This window comes from Mastigoproctus giganteus, chromosome 2 (assembly GCF_048544385.1).
Source record: "Mastigoproctus giganteus isolate SK-2022 chromosome 2, ASM4854438v1, whole genome shotgun sequence".
In the NCBI taxonomy this organism is placed as follows: domain Eukaryota; kingdom Metazoa; phylum Arthropoda; class Arachnida; order Uropygi; family Thelyphonidae; genus Mastigoproctus; species Mastigoproctus giganteus.
The window spans coordinates 34,304,365-34,326,795 of record NC_143576.1 but is presented as its reverse complement, the minus strand read 5'-3'; the positions used below and the strand labels follow the sequence as shown (position 1 = coordinate 34,326,795).

The 22,431-nt window shown below is 37.9% G+C and overlaps 1 protein-coding gene across 1 annotated transcript in view; it reads right to left on the bottom strand.

The window, feature by feature from the left end:
* Positions 1-22,431, bottom strand: part of LOC150089262 (homeobox protein orthopedia-like) — a 144,300-nt gene that overhangs the window by 102,502 nt on the left and 19,367 nt on the right. The window contains exon 2 of the mRNA XM_090389925.1: positions 11,205-11,518. Within this exon, the coding sequence (XP_090246051.1) occupies positions 11,205-11,518 (314 nt within the window). The remainder of the gene's footprint in view (positions 1-11,204; positions 11,519-22,431) is intronic.

The window sequence follows — 22,431 nt, the reverse complement described above, 5'->3', positions numbered from 1 at the left end:
AAGTATTATCACTGAAATGATCAAAATGATTCGTTATTGAAGAGCATTGTAAAATTATCCATTTTGCGATCCTGTTAGATTTCTCGATATCACTGGGGTGTGTGCACGATATGCACGACTAAGATTCTCGGTACCGTGTGTGTGCAAGGTCTATACAGACACCACTAAATATTTTCATTTTCATGGATGATCATTCTCTTCCACAGAGAGCTGGTCTGATTTGAAGATACCTGAAAAAGTAGGGAACCATTCGGGTGGCATGCTCGGCATGACCACAAATAAGGGGTAATCTATCTTGAGATAGGTTACCCCTTATCTTGAGATAGCTTACCTCTTACTAAAAGAAGTAAGAACTGTAAAATTTTGAAAGCAACCACGAAAGCTTGGACTTCAGAACATAACATGCAATTCTCGGATTGGAAAGGGGAAAAAAAAGAAATTTTTTTCCTGAAGTGAATTGACTAAACCTAACTGATCAATCAGGATAACTGTCTGCAATATTTGTAACCAGTGGTGGGTCCAATAAATGCAAACCAAAATAGGGAACCACGTTTCGTACGGAATATCAACCTATAGTTTATGAAGGAAGAGTATAATAATGGACGATTATTTTTTAATTTATTTATTTCAATCGATCTAAAGTAGACAACTTCCAGAAACGATATCATATTTATATAAGATTGATTAGAAGACTATGAGGGACATCAAAGAAGAGCGTACAAGAGACAAGCTAGATCTACTCAACCACACTGTTCACAGTCATGTTTCAATGCAGGATTCCCACCCCCCAAGGAGGAGAGGTGGAAAATAAGAACAATCTACGAGGGATGTTTGAAAAGTTCGTGGCTGGAGTATGAAAGGCTAGTGGTAGTGTTGAAATTTTCTGTACTTAGCGTATAACACTTCAAATAGCAGCCACCAAGTTTCAGGCAGTTACAAAACATCTTTTGTTAATTACAGGTCCTGACATCAACAAAGGGACTAACACCAATGAAATTCTTGAGGTTACAATATTAGGGAAAGGATGCTCCTTCCTATTCCGCGGTTATGAAGTGGGTAGCAGAATTTAAACAAAGGAGGGAAAACCTGGAAGATGACCCATAACGATGGAAAACCTGAATGTCCATCACTCCAAGAAACTGCTGACAGTGTATATAGTCTGGTGAAGAGTGATAGCTCGGTACATTGCCATAGTCTTGGATATCTCACTTGAACGTTTGTAACACATAAGAGAGGTTACAGCTATTAAAAAAGCTTTAACTTCTAGCACGATGGGTCCTAAAGTTGTCAGCAGAAAAAAAAAACTTCACAAGAACTGTTAAATAAGTGAACGTTTGCATCGTTTTCTAGCAGATCCAGTAAATTTCCTTCCAAGAATTGTGACCATGGATGGATGAGACGTTGGTCCATCACTTTCTGCCAGAGACAGAGGAGTAGTCCAAACAGTGGAACACACCTCTTCTCCCCCTCCAACGAAACTCAAGAGGATCCCTTCTGCTAGCATTTTTGTGGTAAGCGTTGCCAGTAACAGAACAGTATTACGCAGACTTTGTAACACGTTTTCATGAAAACATAAAAAAAAAAAAAAAAAAAAAATTTCAGGAAAGGAGTCTTGCTCCACCAAGACAACGCGCCTGCTCACAAGTCTATCATTGCCATAGCTGCACTGCATGAAGTGGCTTTGAAATCTTGCACCATCGGCCTTTCACATTTCCTAATTTGAAAAAAAAAAAAAAAAATACCTTGCTAGTATCCATTCCCCCCCCCCCCCCCCCCGCTGGCAATTACGTCATTTGTATAGTGGCGCATTCCTGGAGGCCCAAGAGAAATCTTTCTTCACAGCTGGAATCATTGCAGCATTGGTGGCAAAGTGTATTGACTCCAAAGGGGACTGTGTTGAAAATTAAAAAGTAAAATGTTACCAAACTTCTCATATAAACCTTTCATGCTGAGGCCACGAACTTTTCAAACGCCCTCATAGAATGGGCTTGGATATCTTTCATGAATAACTGTATTCCATCTTCAACGTTCAGCCTGTGAAAAAATCTGAAGGAACATCCTATGAAAGATGGTTGCTTTGGACTGAAAAGGCAAGTTATTGCTTCTAAGTCATGCAAGACCCTCTTGGCGTGATGAAGTTCCAAGTATGGCCCTCTGTCATACTTGGGACTTCAATCCTTTGTGAGAGCAGCCTAGCGTAAGTGAATGTTTATTTTGATCAGATGAAACTGCCAAGGTTCCCATCCTAGGGTGATGTGAAGAATGTTCCTATAAATGGTGTGATAAAAGGATCTTCCATAATGCGGTTCAGCCACTATAGGATTCAAAATTCCCGGAACAATTGTATGCTACGACTGTGCAGTAAAAGCTCAAATAACAAACACAGCGCGCTACTGTGGAACACGTACGTTACCACGTTTTTAAGCGATTAGCGTGAGATGATAGATGCCACTCAGTTCCTGTTTCGCTCTCAAGAAAACAGCCAAAGATTTTCTACTGGAACTGGCAATGTGTTGGCGAAGGGAAGCCAATCATCCCAATGTCTTCATGACGCTAAAAATTGACCATTTAGGAGGAAAAGACGTTGATCTTCTGATTTATTAGTGAAGATTATTGACACGAACAAGCTAAATTGCAAATCAAATAGCTTTGAGAAGTGCAGTTAGCTATGATATCTGCAGAGAGGCATCCTTGGATGATTCCTAGGCACTCTGAACATTCTGTTGTGACGCACATCTTCCAGTTGAGGTACTTGCAATGAGAATGGAAGGATCAATGGCGGCTGCAAAGAGAATGGCAGAAAGAACTCCGCTCTGATACGCCCTCTATTCAGGGAGAATTTTTTGGAGCCTCCATCATGAGCCACGGAATTTCTCGGTAATTGTCAACACATCAAAAACTAGTAATTTATATTTCAAAGAAGAATTTTTACATTTATTAAAAAAAAGCACAAAAATAAAATAGCATGTGTTAAATAAGAGGTTTGCGAATATTCTTTTAACGTTGCTACATCTAATTACATATTAAAATAGACAACATATTGAAATAACAAAAAAGAAAAAAAGTGAGTGAATAGCAATATCCAGTTTATTCGAACTCCAATTTTTTAATTCCTAATCCAGTTCAGCCACTGTTTCCAATAAATGAGTGGTCCGTGCTGTTATTTACTGAACAAGATACAAAATCTCTCTTATTATACAGTATGGTTCAAAATATCCTGATATAAAAATGCAGTATATTACTAAATATAGTACTTCAAGTCGCGTGGTTTGTAAACGTTGTAGTAACTGAATTATGATGTCAATAGTTAATGATGCTTGGCAGTTCGAACAGTAAAAATGAAAACAAAAGAGAAACATTTATCTGAAACCATTATGTACTTTTATACATAAATGTACTTTTTGTTGTCATTTTTCATCTTGTGAAATTGTATTATAAGCGCGTATTGAAGACGCATTTCAATTTGAAACAGTTTGAATTAAGATCTGGATTTGGGAATCCAACTGGTGGGTTTACACACTTTCTTCTTATCTCTCCACTTCTCCAGGAACACGTGTAGCTTGCTGAGATAGGGAGGAGAAGGTAATGAAAGGGGCCGAAAGTGTAGACTGAAGCAATATTTACAGATCCAAATGCGCCGCTGACCAGCACGGACAGGAAACACGGGGAAAACGGTTTGCGCCACATTCACTAAATCGTTATGCCGTAGTGCGAAATGTAGTGGCCATGTGATGAACTCCGAGGTCTTCCTCTTCCCGTTTAATGATAGCATTTGGATCTAATTAAACGGTGAACCGGCAAAGGAAATGAGACTTGGCATGAAGCAGTTTTAACCTAAAAATCGCCACATCTAACCAGAAAGCCGTAAAGTGTCCAGATGTGGGGTTATTGTACGATGTGTACTAATGGCCTAATGCAAGGACTCTCGTTTTTCGGAAGAAAATTGCGACCACCGACTTCCTGTTGAAAACCTTCTTGGGGTTGCTGTTTCCCTTCTTCTATAGACAGCTCATTAGCAGATTACTGTGGGACGTGACGATGGTGACTGGAACTATAGTTTTATTGCCGGACGTTCCTCGTCATTATCGAGTTCCGCAGTGGACCCATGGAAAAACAAATCATACGCCAGAAATTTGTTGTCCAAATTTCACCTTCTCTTTTCATTTATATATACAGATTCTTTAGAGTTGAAGTGAAAAATATGCAGTCTGGTCCTGAGTATTAACTGCCTTCTGTACAAATCCTGACAAGCGTTCCGTTTCGTAAGATTTTCCATTTGCAGCCCTAGTAACGCCCGGACATCTAAACTAACATAGATTTCCGTATGGAGAAAGAACTGGAACTTCAATTGATCTTAAAGCCTTCCTAGGGACTAGCAGAATCCACTATGAATATTCAGTGTCGATCTAACTTTTCTTTATTGGCATTATATACAGTAGACACTCGATTTAACGGACAAAAAATTTCTGTCCTAAAGGAAAAATTTAGAACCTATTTATATCTGATAGCATCGCACATCACACAAATGTGCTGAAAATTGCTTCTAATGAAATAAAGGTTGTTTTACTGCTATATAATGCACCTGTTCACCCTAATGCTGAGAGGTTAGTTAGCAGGGATGGGAGAATTAAATGTGTTTTTTTGCCTCCTAACACTACTTCACTGATACAGCCGATGGATAAGGTGTAATCGTTGCTTAAGAGTAAGAGGTTGTATAAGAATAAGTTTTTGGAAGAGGTGATGATTGTTTTGGAAGAAACAGAAGACACAGACGAAGATACAAGAGGCACCAGGACACTGCAAAATTTACATGCATACAACATCAGATCTGCTATCTTCAACTTAGCAGCTGCGTGGAAAGATATGAAGATTATTACCTTGGCCAATGCTTGGAAGAAGATTTTGAACGACGTAGAACCTGAAATGGACTTTGAGGGAGTTGATGCGTCTAATTTTCGGGACACTCTTCTGAGGGCCGGCAACAAAAATGCAACTGAGAATGGTGTGGAACAGTGGCTCGAAAATGATGAAGGTGATCCGGGCTATCAAATTTTTTTCTTGGGGGGAGATTGCAGAAAATTTTCTTCATGGAGAACAAGAGGACGATGATGATGACAAAGAATCAGTAGCACCTCATCCTAAATTGTCTGTTATAAGACAACACATGGATGACGCCATACATTACATTGAATCATCATCAGACCCTGATGTGCTTCCTTATTATGAACATTTTAGAGAATTTCGATCTACGGTAATAAGGAAGCAGCACCAAGGGGTAAGCAACGGAAGCTTGATGCTTTCTTCAAGACCACTTCATCAACTGGATCTGTTTGACCAGAATCCTCTACCAGCAAGGAATTAAACACCTCTCACTCCATATGACAGTTGTTTCTGACTCTGAAAATTGTGATTCTTTCAATTAAATTAATATTATGTATCTTTTTTTTTTAACGTTTTTTGTATGTTTTTTATTCAATGGATTTTAAGAAGAATTTTAAAGTATTTTTTCCCTCTAAAATGTATTTAAATGAAAAAAAAAATAACAAAACGTGGAGGAAACACTCCATTAGTTACAATGTACAGTTGTGGACGTGTTTAATTAAAATAAAGTTTGGTTCCTGTAGTAAATTTCTTTTTATATATTTTTAACAAATTTTTTAGTATAAATTACTCAATGTACATTACAATAATATATTTTATTTATACATAATAACATTTTAATACATCCTGTAAATTATTAATTTAAAATGTAATCGATTAAACGGACTTTCAGCAATAGTGGACACCACTTACCCCAATTAGCCCGTTAAATCGAGGGCCTACTGAATAAGATAATCCGAGGTTTTACCAAAAATCAAGAATTACCCAACTGGTAATCTAGTTGCATTTGATCAAAGGTCGCTTGGTACCATTCATCATTAGTGTATACGCCATTTATTTTTAAATCATTCATTTAGGTTATGTTTTTCTTCCTACTTTTAACTATCTCTACAACCTAAATTAATTAATTCAAACGCAAACTGGTGGTTGGTAAATGTGAGTCAACGTTCCGATTTTCTCTGTTCCTGCAGCTTTTGTATTATCGGTTCCAAAAGGCCGGAGTAGTGTGAAATCTTCCACGCCACGTAATCTCTTTCAATGCTAGTAGGAATGCTCAAAGTACCTTAAACAACAAGTTGAGCAGTTATATCAGTAACAACCCAGTTACGATTTCTGTGGTCATTACTTAGAAGATACTCGGTCATTACGTTAAGAAACTTGTTTATCTCTTAAGTATGCCAAACGATCGGGCATAAAAACGGGTCAAAGTTTCTTCGAGTAGAGCGACCAATAGCTGTGCCATGAATGGATATAGTCAATATGCGCAGCGATGAAGCCATCTCACAGTCCTGCTGCTTTTCTTTACAAATATGCTGGTTCACTAAATCTCTGACCCGCGCTACTTCAATAGCTTTACCTGCTCATAACTTTGCCAATAAAAAGGCACTCCAAGAGAAGAAATGAGCTCTCCGGCTGCAGACGTTCTACATCCCTTCAACTGCGTAGTGTGTATAGAAGACACGCATACTATATAGATAGATATCCAAAGAGAGATTCACAGAATTCTTATCTCTATCGCGAGGCATTAGGTCTCGTAAAATTCCGACCAGAGAGAAAACCATTGCAGTAAGATTTATTTCCTTCGATATGAAAACAAAGAAAATATGCCCCGTTGGGTACTTCGACTGACCTAAATGGTCGACTGTCTGTGAGCCGAAGACCTTACTATAATAGAGATTTGGCCGATTGCTGATATTTGCATACACAATACTCTATGGCTACCGGCAAAATGAGAGTAATCCTGAAGGAAGGAACGTGGGACTATCGCCATATTCGCTTGATACTCAGTTTTCGCAAATAAACGCGATTCCGATAGCGTAAAGCAGTCGCTGAAACCGATTTGCCGAACTAAATTTCATCCAGTTAGCGACGAACAACCATTCATATTATATCCAAGTTCCCTCCATTATATTATATCCTTGTCGATTTCGTTATCAATTCTCGTACTGAAGATTCCTTCTTCATACGGTGATGCGTATATCTATCGCAAGTGTTAATCATTGTGCAATCAGATGAGCATTGACTAAAATGCTTATCGAAAGAGAGAGTTATCCGACTGCACTAGGAGCGTATATTTGTGGTAAGGTGCCATAAAGTACACACAGTAACAAAATCCATTCACATAATTAAAAATAATGGAACTGTTTTTAATATTATATTTCTTAAAGAGATGTTTGGTGAATATATATATATATATATATAAATACGCCTGCATAGGTGTCTTTAATGGCAATATAATAAGACCAAAACCTCCTTATTTCTAACATCCACTCTCGAAGCCCAGCTTTTGCTAAATGAAAGCTTGGGGAAAAGTAAAGGTGGTATTACTTTTTTCTGAGTTTTGAATAAGCAAAGCATTTATTTTTCCGGAAGAAACTATTTTGAATAAGGCGAGGAACTTTACAGCTTATATAAGGAAATTGCTCAGCTTTCTCAAGCTTATCCGTTGGTACAGAGCACGGGTTTTCAAGCCTTTTTTTTTTTAGCAAGCGCATCCTTCTATCTGAAACTTGAAGCTTTCTTTTATTTTATGAAAAAGATGGAGCACACTCCATTATTTACATCCAATTTGTAATTATAATTCTGAATACCATTAGAAATTGATTCGGATAACAATCTGTACAGATACAAATTGCTGTAATAATAATAGTTTGGTTTCGAACAGCCCAAAAAATCTATCCCTCCACATATAGAATAATGTACGAAACCAGAATCGTTCTCGTGGGTAGCACAGCTGATATAATCGCCTTTCCCATCCCACCGGCTGGAAAGGATTGGAGTTTGAATCCCATCAAGGACGCCAAGTTTTTATGGACCTTTTCACAACGTGGTTGAGTTAGTCTGTCTCAGGTGAGATTAGCACGGTTTTTTTAATCCCGGAAAATCGGGTTTTTCGTCCAGTAAACAACAAATCAACCACAGAACATGCAATTTACAAACATTATATAGGCGCAATATGTCCTAAATTGCTAAAGTGCCTAAAATAACCCAACCCAACAACATGAAAACAAAATTTTAGATTTAATATCTTCGAAAAGGCGTAGCAAAGAAGTTCAAAAACAGTGCACTGCATCAACGACTGAACTTCCGAATGATATAAATCTCCCCATCCCTCAAAGTTATCCAGATGATTGTACAGAAAAAAAAACTGTCGTGCACCTTAAGTTATGAAAAAAATAAGTGTCATTTTCCTTAACATTTCATTGAACTAAAACTTGGCTAATTTCAATAGCGGTAGGTTGTGCGCTTCCATTAAAAAAGTCTTATAAAGTGAAAACCATAGCAATCATAATATGCACACCCGAACATAAAATGTGAAACATTCTAAATCATCGGAAAGCAATGTAAAATATACGCATGTTTTGCATGCTTCATGCCCTGAACTTTTATCAATTCCAGAATAGGTATTATTGATCCCACAGTGTTTAAGAAAGAGGATTCGTTAGTTCTTTTATTAGATTACTTAATTTCTCCTTGAGAACAGAAGAAAAATTATTAAAATATGCGTTATTTAAGTTACACCACAAAAATTTTTAATGTACTACATTCAGAGGTGTAGAGAGGAGGAGGAGGATGAAGCAAGAAATAAGCTAAAGACACCCGAATGAAGTGTAAGTGGCCAGGTCTTAGCAGTAATTTAAAAAAGGGGAATCCCTGACGGGATGGATGAATGCCGCTTGATCCATGATGGCTTTCGACACCCCTACTTATATTCTACAAATATCCATATACAAATATGAGAAGCGCTTTGAAAATAACATTTACAGGAATTAAACTTATATTGAATTCAATCGTAAAAGGTTGTTGAAACCTGTTTCGCTCTAGTATCGTGAATGGGTTGAGAAACTGAAAAGAAACTTAACGATTTTTTGAATGAACAAGACACAATACTGCTGTAATTAATTTTTATGTAGGAATTACAACACCAGAATGAGTATTATATTACCGGATCTATGATAATCACTTGATAACATGAAATAATATACTCATGCAAGTTGGATTTATTGCGTGTGTTCTTCAGCAAATCTCATGTTTCTTTTTAAAAACGTATTGAATTCAAGCAGTCTCCATTTCAGCAATTTTGTACACCCAGTGGGAGATTTAAACCTAAGGGACTGCTCAGCTACTCAGAATTTAGGGGTCCCAAAATTATGTAGAATGAAGTATAAGAATTAACGCTCATCTACTGAAACCACAAAGATTGTCGAATATACTAAACCCACTTTTCAACAGTCACACGTGGCTGCAAATGGTTATAACCAATAATAAAAACAGATTTCTTCGTTTAATATTTTTCCAAAATTCTAAGGCTGCGTGTAACTTATACCATCTGTGAAACCTTGAGCTTGTTTGAAAGCTCCAAGGATTGTTCCTTGATGTACGGTACTAGTCACTCATGATATTCCATATGGCACGTACTTTTCTTATTTCGATAGTTTTCTTAGCAGATTTCACTGTAACAAGCCTTTGGGTTCTTTCAAAATTGTTTGGATTTCTGTGACAGCGTACAATTTCGGTTATAAGCCGTTAAATGGAAAAGCACAAAATGTCCACCCTGAACCTCTTTATTTTCACTTTCTATAACGTTAAGCAATATTAAACCACTTTTTTAATGTATAAGTAGTTCAAATACACTGCACTGCGCAAGAAATGGAGTTTTTTTAGTAGAATAGACACCAGAGACTGAATATCTTAAAAAGAAATTATTGAAAAGTTCCTCAAATCAGGCACGGATTCGAACTTGGACCTACTCTCTTAGCAAGAACACGTTATTAACAAAATTGAGACCAGTATTAGATGTTTATTATCTCAAGTTGTCCTTAATAAACACAGTAACTTTAGATAAAAGGACGATCCAAAGGAATTCATTACCAGTTCAACAAAAATTTCCAAATCAAATTTTAATGAAAACAATCTAGCTTTAAAAACTTCAAAAAATTGCTTATGATAATGAAATACATATTATAATACTTTAAATATTTACTGACACTGGTTAGAAATTCATCCTCACTAAAAACAGGCGTATATAACGCGCAATATATTTTATAGACACGCAACACATAACGTTACAAATACTTTCAGCCAGTTTTAGAAAGACATGATAAAATGGTTGCAGTTTCATATACAGGAAGAGGAGTTAAACAACAGTTAACTACTATTGAAGACGCTCAACGATACCTGAAAACTCCTTTTTGGATTAGGAGTAAATGTGTCCGAAGAAGACTTTTCGATAACTATCACGAGTTCAAAACTGCTCTAATTTCTTAACTCATTGGCGAAATGGACGGATCTATCGTGATCAAAACTAAAAACACGAGTCCACTTCAAATATCCATCTACCAGACCATGACACTACACTTTATTATCTCTTTTCTGTGTCACGAGATGTATTTTGGAAGGAATGGAAAATTTTAAACTATAACCGATATAAAAAGAGTGGTTCTATTTCCGTTTTATGTGGTAAAAACTATTCCCGTAATATATCAGTAAAATCTGGAATTGCAACACCATTCAAATATTCTGGAATATCTCAATAAGTCTAAGATAAAGCTAACTATCATTTAAAGTTATATCCAGTAACGCGCTGTTAAATTTTCACATATTTCAAGTTAAACTCCATTTCTGAAACCACAAAAAGAGAGTCAAACCAAACAAAATTGCTAAGATCTCCAACAGCGGACTGAATAATTTAAAATAATTCAATTTAAAACAATAAATGTCTATTAAATATCCCGCAAAATAAATGCAATAAACAAATGGTATATAATGAATCTGAAAAACGTACCTTGTTTCTAAAACATTTGCATTAATCTGAATAAAAATTTCACCAACAAAAAAGTAATCTTTAAAATTCTATCGCGTGAACTCATTCAAATCAGTCATGGAACAAAGTGGAGAAAAAAACAGTTAATTCCGATTGATGATGATTATTTTCACCCACTCTCGCTCACTGGATCTCTCTCTCCAGTTGTTCCAGATGAGACTGATGTCAAGAAAGCATCGCGTGCCCAAAAACACGAATCCGAATAATTTAAGAATCGAAAAAATAAATGAATGAAAAGATGATGAAAATGTAAAAGAAAGGGCAAAAAGAGAAACTTTACCTGCACACGGGACTCGGTAAGGCCAATACGCATGGCCAATTCTTCCCTCATGAAGATATCGGGGTAGTGCGTTTTGGCGAAACTCCGTTCGAGCTCCTGAAGCTGGGCCGGGGTGAAGCGAGTCCTGTGTCTCTTCTGCTTAACCGGCTTCTCTCCGTCCCCCGATGGCTGTCCGGAACCTCCGCTCCCGCCTGCAAGACCGCCAGGGTTATGTGCGTCCAGGACCTGCAGAGTCCCGCCGTGGCCCGCACTGCCGTGTGAGTCGACGCCCCCGTTCGGCTTGAGTGCATCTCCCGCGCCGTCATCCTTGGCCACTGCGTCAGGGATAGAAAAGAGCGTCGCTGTTTATAGCGTCCTCCTAATTTCTCTTTCATTAGTTTTAATTTGCGCGTGCAGTGATCTAAGCGCACATCGATGCTGCAGCGGGGCACGGGCGACCATCAGATGACCGCCGCAAAAAAAAAGATAAATAAAAAAAAAAAAGGGAAAAGAGCGAACGTCGCACGAATTTTTTTGACAGTCCCGAAAATTACGCGACACCAGCCAAAATTTTAGCGATTCGGGTAGTGTCGCCACGCGCCCTAACGTGGGCACTCGGCTGGCCCGAGCCCACAGTTCTTTATTTTGGGGAAGCATGCAGAATTGTTCCACGCCTTTAGATCTGCGCCGGAGCAGCGGCACTGTGAACGTGGCAAATTACATTTAGGAGGCAGCAGAGAATAGGCTGGCAGTAAACTAGTTAATCCCTGGTTCACAAATTTAATCAGGAGCAAACCTATCAAATCAGAACGAGCTAATGAAAGAGCGAAATAACTCAATTAATTGTCTTTCCCACAGCGATGGGAGTACGTGCACCGTGAAATACCTTACCTAGGGGAGTCGAGGTGCCGTGCAAGTTGTTCAACATCTCGGCCTCCGGCCGTGCCCGAAAAGCAAAGGTAGGGAACAGGATTGCGATCGTTTGGATATCTCGCTGTTTCTGAGACTCAGTTATCAATTGCGGCCCGTAGAATTTGCCAATGCGTTTAAAACACCAATATACTCAGGCGGTCCTTTTGTTCTAGGCCATCCACCACGCGCAAACCTTTCGCCAGCCAATCAGAGGCCGCTTTACATGAGCAGCGCAAGCCTCGCTCGGTTGTTAACTATTGTCACTGTGGATCAGACGGCGAGCTCTCCTGGGCTGTCTCCAACTGTACTGGGCCTGCGAGCTGCTCTGACACCCTTGCCTGCGTTGGACGCTGATGATAATCACACGTGCTTGCTGACAGATCCAATGACACTACGAGTCGCGTGTTCTCGGAGGACGCCATCACATAGGGCCAGGGGTAACCTGAAGACGGTACGGAGGTGAAAATGACAGGTGAGACCATCTGGGTCACTTTAAATTCGGCCTAAAAGTGCTCGCGCGGTAAAAGGTTACCACAATTAGTCGCTCGCAGTACACACCCACCCACGTAGCCACCTCTGGTGTTTCCACCTTGGTTATTGATTGTCGAAAACATGGATGGTGTGTTGTCTTCTTGGCAGGCACAAATGTTCACCAGGTGTGTGTGGGGGGGAGCATAAAAGACATATGCTTTCTCTACACACCTAGCATTAGCACACGTCTTGGTCCCCTTATGATGCTCGTGGGATAGATTTTAATTAAACTAATGACAGTGTTAATGTTAACCGTTGTTGAATATTATCAGTTAAATTGCTTGTTTCTTGCAGATAAGAAAGTAAGTTCCTTCTATTAGTTTAATCAAAAGTTGCTTTTTCAATGTCTAACATGTATCTTCAGTTTAGTGGTGTTCTATCATCTTTCGACAACCTGCCCAAGCATGTTTTTGATTATTATCGCACTCATATTATCCTACAATTATACTATCACAGATTATAGTCGCACATCTCTCATTATTACAGATAATATCGTTCAAGATAATTATTTATTAAAGTTCTATAGTGATTCACAAAATATTAGAGACCAGGACAATATAATTATGTTTTAATAAGCTGTTAATCGTACTCATTGGTTTTATTAAACGATTTTTATTAATAATTCATACGTTTCAGTGGTTTAATATTTAAATAAAGTATTAAAAGTCTGTTTATGTTCCGGGACAGCTGCATACTCTGCGATATTCCTAGAATGTACAAATTAACGGGAGTATGGTACATTATGATGCACTGGCAAGTTTGGGCTTTGTCAAATAAGTGGTAGCATCAATTTTCAAGATGCAGTCGCTTTTAGAAATATGGAAAAATTAATTCAAATGAGTTAAATAGAAGTGTTTAATGGAGTGATGATAAACTAGCCAAACCGGTAGTTCATGCGTTTGAGTTGACAGTGGTTTGAATCCATGACCGATAAATAAGACTATAATGAATATTATCAACAGATAATATTAATTGTGAAAATGACTGGTGGTAAACCCCCTCTAACTTTGTTTTTTTTTTTTCTTTTTTTGAGAGGAGGAAGTTCGAATCATTTGGATAAAAGTGTATGAAAAAAGTTAACATTACAGAAAAAACTGATGTACATGAGAAGAATGTATGAGCCAACTTCTGCCACTAATCCAGTCGGAGCTGGACTTATGTGTTATAGACAAGTCAATCGGTTGGGTAGAGCAGCGACTCAATTGTAGATAGAGAGGATACAAGTACATCACCATATTTTGCAATCACGTAAGTTAGATCCACGATCAACTCGAAGCGCGTGTATCTCTCGCGCTTGAACAATCATTTGCAATGTTCAAATATTGCATTACTGTTCAGCAAAATAAAATACAAAGTTTTTTTGTTAAGCTTCCGAATATTATAACCAATGAAACTGTTGTGTTCGTGTGTTGATAAACTTCTGAAAAAAGATTAATCTTGTTTTTGGTGCGAAATATTAGCGTTTGCTGTTAATATTTTCCAATTCCAGCACTGAGTAGAACTAAAGTGGAGACTAAGAAAGAAAAGTTCTGTAAAGGCTCAAAATGACCTCACGTGATTTCTAAGGTTCAGTTCTGTAATGTTTTATGCATCGTCCATAGATCAAAAATACTGCAACCAGAAAACTCAAGAGACGTGGTTGGAAAGCAGGCGCATTGTCATGGTAAGCATGGATTTCGTAATTAATTTGATATTTCACCAATCTTTTTTACCACCTACAACTAGACTTTTTTAAATAAAAAAGAAAGATAGTTGACGTATTCTTTTAGAACAAGGTAACTTGGACAGTCCACAACAATTCGCGCTGCTATAAATGAGAGCAGCATTTCTCAACTGGTATCGTGGTAGAAAATATCTTTATAAGAGGACCCAAGGACATCACTATAATGTAAAATGAATGTGAAATATAAACGTATTAAAAAGTGACAAGATTTTTTGTTGTTTTGTTTCTGGAGTGTTTTCTTTCCGCCTGAGCTAGGCCTTGGGCAGTACAAGCAAAGCATTCTTTCGGACACTCCACTTTTCCTCTTCTCGAAGAGAAAGAAATCGTCCTAAGAATACGTATCAAATGCAATTCTAAAATACGAAAAGAAATAAATTAAAGGAGTGGCCAATAGCACATCTGCTCTCGGCATTAGGAGTGACATCCGGTTGTAAAATTCAGGTTGCTGCCATCATTACGTCTGGAATAATCTGTGAACTGCTGTGAAGTAGATTTGGTACGGCCTATCATTATACCTATGTGCCCACTGCCAACTGGTTAAGAACAACGATGATCCCAATCGGAGCTAAATGTGAAACGAGGTCCTCCCAACTTTAGGAGCTACATAATATCAGGTTGTATCTCCATGGTTTCGAGTAAGTGAAAGGACTGAGGTCAAGGTCCAAGGTTATCCCTCCCCCTATAAACAGGCAGAGTAAGTATCAATATTGGTTGAAAAGACATTTAAATATTAAAAACAAATATCTAGACATCAAAAGTTCCAATTTCTTTTACCGGACTCAACCTGTCGTGTAATGTAAGTCTCCAATTTAGGAAGAAGACACCATTCAAACCCTTGCAATTCAATTCTGCACCTTGGAAATTTATTAAACTGCTCTGTTCTTTCCTATTCATCTAGTTTCTTCCACCTGAGGAGTTTCATTCTGTCGTCTTTGACTTTAATGAAATCAAGTGAAATTAATCACCAGTTACACCAACAAACTACCAAGTTCATTTCCCTGCAGACTGTGCACTCCTTTGCAATGAAGAAATAAAAATAACTCCATTAAATCACCTCCACATGTCACTGCCACTAAGCAAAGAAAATTATTCATAATTACAACTTTTTCTCTTCTGGGAAATCTTTTAAGTTCTCCCATTAAAGGTTTCCCACCCAGTCGTTGACACCTCTGCTACCTTCACCATCCTCGCCTAGTCTTCAGCAACTCTAGCACACTGATACAAGTTCGAATTAATCAAGATTGCAGATACCGCATATGGTCAGAGACGTTTACGAGATATACAACAACATTACCGTATTCAGCGGTCACATGGGGTAGAACCACAATACTCTCGAATGCGCGTACTGCTGCACTCCCGATTGATCTGACACTGGCTACGTCATCCAGGATCCATTTAAAGAAATTCTGAAGTCCAATACGAACAAGTTTCTTTAGTTCCCTCAACTGATCCTCCGTAATGGACGCCACAGGTTTCAACAACTTTTGTGTTTGAGGATTCTGCAGTGCTCAAATTCCCACAGTAATTTATAAAGATGCAGAGTATATTTAGGTTTTTGAGAGTTTTAATCGATTTTCCATCAAATACTATAGTGTTAACAAAAAGCGAAATATATCTTGGCAATTGAGATATTGCGAATACCAGTGGGATGCGGCCTTTAAAAAAATCTAGCAGTCATTTAGCTTAAAAATTTTGTTAAAGTTCTTCACATCAATAATGGAATTCGTCTACGAAGCTGAACAGATGCGAAGGAAGAGGAGGACAAATCCACTCAGCTAGAGAACCAGAAATAAAGAAGGAAGAAAAAATGAACAAAAAATGGATGAAAAATGGAATAGGAATAATAATATTAGTACAAGAACATCCCTTTCCCACGGCCCTTTTGCCACGGTTCATTCCCACAGTTCATTCAATGAATGAATGAACAGGCATTTTTCTGGGGGGAAAAAACCATATGCAATCCTTGCACGAGACAGACACAGATATAGATATTAATGGAAAGTGTTCTTGAACTTCGGCCACGGACACCACACTGACGCTATCCACCTCGCTGCCTCAGAGGCCCTTCATTAACAATTCACAAACTATCTTTAACTTGTGAAGCTAAACTATTCGAGTAAAATAAAGAAAATTAAAAATGAGGCAACGAAGTCCCTTTGTTTTCCAGTCATTTGTACTAATGATTATTATTGTTTGTAAGGATAATTCCAACAACCGTTTCTTTGCTTCGTTTCTTTGAAAGTCCTGAACTCCATTAAATGATATTTTAACTAAAATGTTTTATATCAATTCATTTGTAATAATCGGAATAAGAAACAGTCCTATTTGTAATCACATATATATTTATCTAAAAATTCAAACAACAATAATAATAATTAAGTAGGTAATTACCGGCCACAAGCATGTTTGACCGGTTCTTTCGAACAGGGCCCCGCGCTCAAATGGTCAAAACAATATTGTTGATTAATGTATTAAATATTATTCGTATTTAAAATTGTTGTTCAGTATAATATTAAAATTATTTAATTACGTCTTAATGACTGTAAAATTAACCACTATTACAAAAACACCCCGCATAACTTTTGCACAGGACCCTAAGGCCGCAAGTAATTCTTGAACAGGGCCGGCTCTGGCTAGGTTTAATAATATAAACTTTATAACAAATTACTGGTTAATCCCTTTTAAACTTCTTGCATTTATGCCATATTCTAAGCTGTGAATACCTACTTGTTCAAGAGAAGAACCATATTGTCATTGCCGATTTCGTAATGCACAAATTATGGTGATGTGCTTAATGGTCTCTATCTTATAAACGACCCCTCTGATCCCCATGTGTCCGCCCCAGAAGATAAACAGAAAGTTAATCATCGATATATGCTTCAGCGTGTACCCTAACTGGCACGATGGGATTACGTTTGATGGCATAGTGTTTTGTGGAAGGCGCCACCGGTGGTTTCCCACATCTGCATTGTGGTACTTCAGTTAGGTTTGAAGGTTGACACTTCAAGCCAACCATATACAGTACCTCAATATAGCAAAGTGCTTCTTAATCAGTACAGTCGTGCAAGTTTTGCCAGTTGACATAGATGACCTTGTCAATCGGTCAGGAGTACTCATGTACTCGAAAGAAATTTCCAACCAAGCACCAAATCTTTGGCATGGCAACATTACTTCCCCACCCCCGGAAGCCGCTATATAAAGCAGCGAAAGTAATTACTAAGGCGTGAAAATACCTACTGAACAAAGAATAATATCTAAAATGTTTTAAATAAGATAGATAAAATTCGATAAAGTTTCCATCGTCTCCCATTTGAGAGATGATTGCAAGAATATCAAAGTAAAGCTTGCAATCACTTCAAGAATTCTTGTTTGTTGCCATAACAGACGATGATGGCAAGATGTTCTGAGGGTAAGAAGAATATTTAGTCTTAACTGAGTCTGCAGTAATGTCAGGAGTGTTGTCAATAAAATGGCTGAATTTGAACTCCTGGTTAGGACAACTAACCAGGAAATTTGGGATGATGAGTTCCAATATGGTATATACAATGTATTTAGAGAAGATAGAAGGGGTGGTGGTGTCATGCCTCTTATCAAAAGCAGCCTGAGCGCGAAAAGAGCGTTTGCTGAGTTTAAAGTTACCTCTGCCAGCACAGAATGTGGTGTGAGTTAGTTGGAACCAAATGTATAATGAGAATGGCAGTAATTTACAGACCAGAAAATTGCGAAGAGTATGATGAGTCTTTACATGCAAATGGAACGGGAAACCAAGCACAAATAAGCGCGAGTGTCTTATTATGGGTGACTTCAATCTGCCCCAGGCTGAGTGTAACAAGTGGGAGTGAAACTCATCTTGGAGAATTTTTTTATAAATAAACTAGACGATTATTATTTGTTCCAGCATATCAAAGATAATACTAGGGGCGAGAATATTCTTGACCTCATCATTAACTCACGAATTAGATGACATCACAGGGCTTAAAATACAAGAACCACTGGCAGGTAGTGATCACGCAGTCGTCAGTTGGAAGATAAAGAAAGATGTTGCAATAGTTAAAGGTGAAGGCACGATTTTAATTTCAGAGGAGGGGACTTGACAGTTGAAGGCGATATATGGCATCTGTGAACTGGACAGATTGCAGAGGGATGGCGGATACATCTGAATTATGGAATATCTTTAAAGAAAAATAATCACAGAAACCACGAACGCATACACACCTTTAAGAAAATATTGAAGGAGGAGGATGTCGAAATGGATGAATGCGGAGCTGACTGCTCAAATAGTGCAGAAAAAGATAACATGGGACAGTTACAGAACGATGAAAGGTACTGAAGCTTACAATCTGATTTGTAATAACAGTACCACAGATAAGGTAAGAGAGGCAAAGGCTGCGTTCTCATATGCATGGAGACAAGGAATTTTTCATGTATGTGAATACAAGGGGGAAAAAAAGCAAATTAGATGGACCCTCGTGTACTGGGTGTAGGAAAGTCCTACACAACCCAGCTGATGTTGCAGATGAATCGAACAGGTACTTTACATCTGTCTTTACAGAACAATAACCCTTTATGCTGAGAAGAGACTGTGCAAATGAGCATGAATCATATGAAATTAGTGATTTCGAAATTACGGATGACTGTTTGTTGGAAAACTTTCGAGCATAAAGGTAAGTAAGGCTCCTGGAGTTCATGGCTTATACCCAGTAATTTTGAATGAGGTCCCTAGGGAGTGTATTGAACCATTGAAATTAATTATGAGGGCATCTTTGGACTCAGGAAAAATTCCTTTGGATTGGAGCAGTGCCAACGTATCACCAATACACGAAGGCTCTTCTAAGACCGAAGTTGTTAACTACAGACGAGTTAGTCCGACTTCAATGGTAGGGAAAATATTAGAAGTGATAATGCAAGTGCACTCCAAGGATATTTAGATAGTATAGCATTCTGACATGGTTCTGTTAAGGGAAAATCATGTCTAACTAACTTAGTCAGCTATTTTGACACAGTTACTCATGAGCTGGATGTATAAAACAATTTCCGCATAGTTCATTTGGATTTTAGCAATGCATTTGACTCATTCCGTTACGAGAGGCTACTGTTTAAGCTGGAATATGTTGGGATTACTGGAAATAGTCTAAGATGGATTGCTAGGTGGCTGCAGGGCAGAAGGTTCTGATTAATGGATATTCTTCAGAGTAGTGTAGAGTCAGAAGTGGGTCCCCCAAGGGTCGGTTCTTAGACCACTGTTTGATTTTCTTAAACGACATCGACAATGGGATAGAAGGCTTGATATCAAAATTTGTAGACGACGTAACGATTGGTACAGTCGTTAATGATCAGTACCGAGCTACGTTCCTTCAGGATGACTTGAACAGGCTCAAGAATGGTCAAAAAAGTATCAGTATTGTTTTAATGCAGCAAAATGCAAGGTCTTACACTTGGGGAACAGCCATACACAAATAAATTAATACACTTGGTGAGGTGAATTAAAAAACATTGGAGGAGGAAAGGGATGTGGAAGTTATAATACGAGCAGATGTAAAGTTTTCTTACAGTGTAAAGAAGCAGCCAGGTAAGCTTATGGTGTCCTATCGATGATTTATCGAACGTTATCCTGTAGAGATAGGGAGGTCATAATCCAACTGTAAGACCACATTTGGAATACTGTGTTCAAGTATGGAGACTTCATCTGAAAAAAAGGGTTTGAACCCTTTGAAAGGGTTCAAAGCCGGGCATGGTGAGATCGGCAAAAAGGCGACCGTATGAGGAAATATTGATTATGTTGGCAACCAGGCACCTCAAAGGTGACCTGATTGAGTTACCTTTGAGGTGCCTGGGCATAAATTCAAATTACAGGAGAAGAGGTTTAGACTAGATTGTAGGAAGTTCTGTTTTAGCCAGCGTGTCTTTGATTGCTGGAACAAGTTGTCTTCGCTGATAGTTGAGGCTGACAGTTTGAAGAAATTCAAAGGTTAGCTGGATAGTTACCTGTGTGAAGAGGTTAGCAAATACAGTCAGTCCTCGTATAACACGTGTTTACACTACACGGATTCGATCATAGCGATTTATAAATAGCGGGACGATATCTTAAATAACACGAACCGAATTCGCTTATGCACGATTCGCCTTTGTGTTTACAAGAAATGGCAGTCGAACGCAGAATCACCCCAACCGAACGCAACACGATAGGAATGAAGAAGATTCTGAAAATGTATTTATGTTTTTTATATCAGTGAAGGGGAACACATTTTACCATAATAACGTAAAAACCAACACAATTCCAGCTATCGGTATAATCACAAATGCAATTAGATCGAGTTGACTACCAGTTTACAACAGATTCCACTAGCAGAAACGCAACTGGAAATTGTTTTTATTGTTTTATGGTAGTAACCCCTAGAAGAGTGCTTTAGTAAAATGTGAGGTGTTAATTAATAGTGTATCTCTGCCTTTACGATGTTGTTTATTCAGTTGCTACACGGGCGCAGCTTTTTTTTTATGTGTATCAAGCATGCCTCCTCGTTTTGTAATTGTGCTTTATTCCCTAAAAATGAGTAAAATACTTAAAAGGTGTGAAAAGGAAGCGTCCTGGTGAAGACACTGTACATTCAGAGAGAAAAAGAAAAGCAATATCGATAAACAGATTAGAATTGAGACCACCCGGTCAAAAATTCTTACCCGGGAAAATTTATAGTGGCCTCATACTATGGTTTATGGCCAAAATCACACCGGCCCACCGGGGTTTCCCCGGTAAGGCTTATGGCCAGTCCGCCTCTGTCGATAGAGAAAAAATATGAAATTGTGAAACGCTTTGAGCGAAATGAAAGACCATGTGATATTGCACGTGCTACAGGCCTAAATGAAGCAACGGCGAAAAGCACATGACAATTGCAAACTTGACAGGTTGAAAATTGAAAAGGGCTCAATTGTAAAGGGCTTAAAAATTTTAGAAAACATAGACTCCAACGAAGAACGCGTTATAGCTACAAAGCAAGGAATAAAAAAATTATTAGCTTGCTACGAAGAAATTCTGCGTGAAAAAAAGAACGCGCTGTGTCGTCAGACGAATTTGTTAGATTTTATGAAGACATCGACATCGAAATAACTTTTTTACGTAAGTCATTTGTTTTTTTAATACATATTTTGTATTAATATGTATAAAGAACTGCAATTTTATTAATATTTTTCTTCTAAACTAGTGTTTTTGTTAGTCCTTGGTCCCAATTAAACAAAATGTATATGTATTTATATGCAAAGTTGTACCCCGACTTACACGAATTCGACTTAAGCGATTTTCGTACCCACCTATCGCGTAACTTCGGGGTATTACTGTATTTGGCTGACTTTATAACTAGGAACCAATAAAGTCTAATTTTTCTATTTATCTCACTTTTTTGTTTTTTTTTTTTAACATCTACGATTGCAATCCATCAAAATGTTTAAGCCAATACTTTACTTCCACAAAATCAGTAAAGATGCATTTGTTGCTAAAATATTTCCCGATCATCGAAACCATTTTTAACCTGATAACAGGATTTCGCAGCAAATTCAAAAATGTAGTCACTCAATAATTTTAGTAACAATACACTCTCAACGGAAGAGTTTATGACCTTGAAAAATTTATAAGCTAAAATTAGTTGTGCTCAAGTGGATTAATGTTTTTCTTTGTTGAAATTCAAAATCTACCACGAAATAGCATTCCCTTCAGTATTAATTCGCTGTGATTCTCTAGGTGTTAGTTGCCTTGTTCATAAAGGCTTGCAAATCTAAAGTCAAAAATAATTCGAAATTATGTGACAGAGCCAAACTGTGGAAGATTAGTGGATCCAAAACATGGCTTGGCATTTTAATGATTGCGTGCTAGGTTTAATCTAGTGTAAAGAGTTCGGAGTCGGGTTTATTCCCGTGTGGGAGCTGATACCATGGCGAATATTTGATATCAGGAAGGTCTGCTGCGGGTGTATTCAACCCCATGTAACTTGCCATAAGTGTTATGGAGCGCCCGAGTTGAAATTAGTTGAAATTTGCAAATACTGTAATAGTTTCACACTGAAATTTGAAATTAAATAACCAGATTTTTCTGTC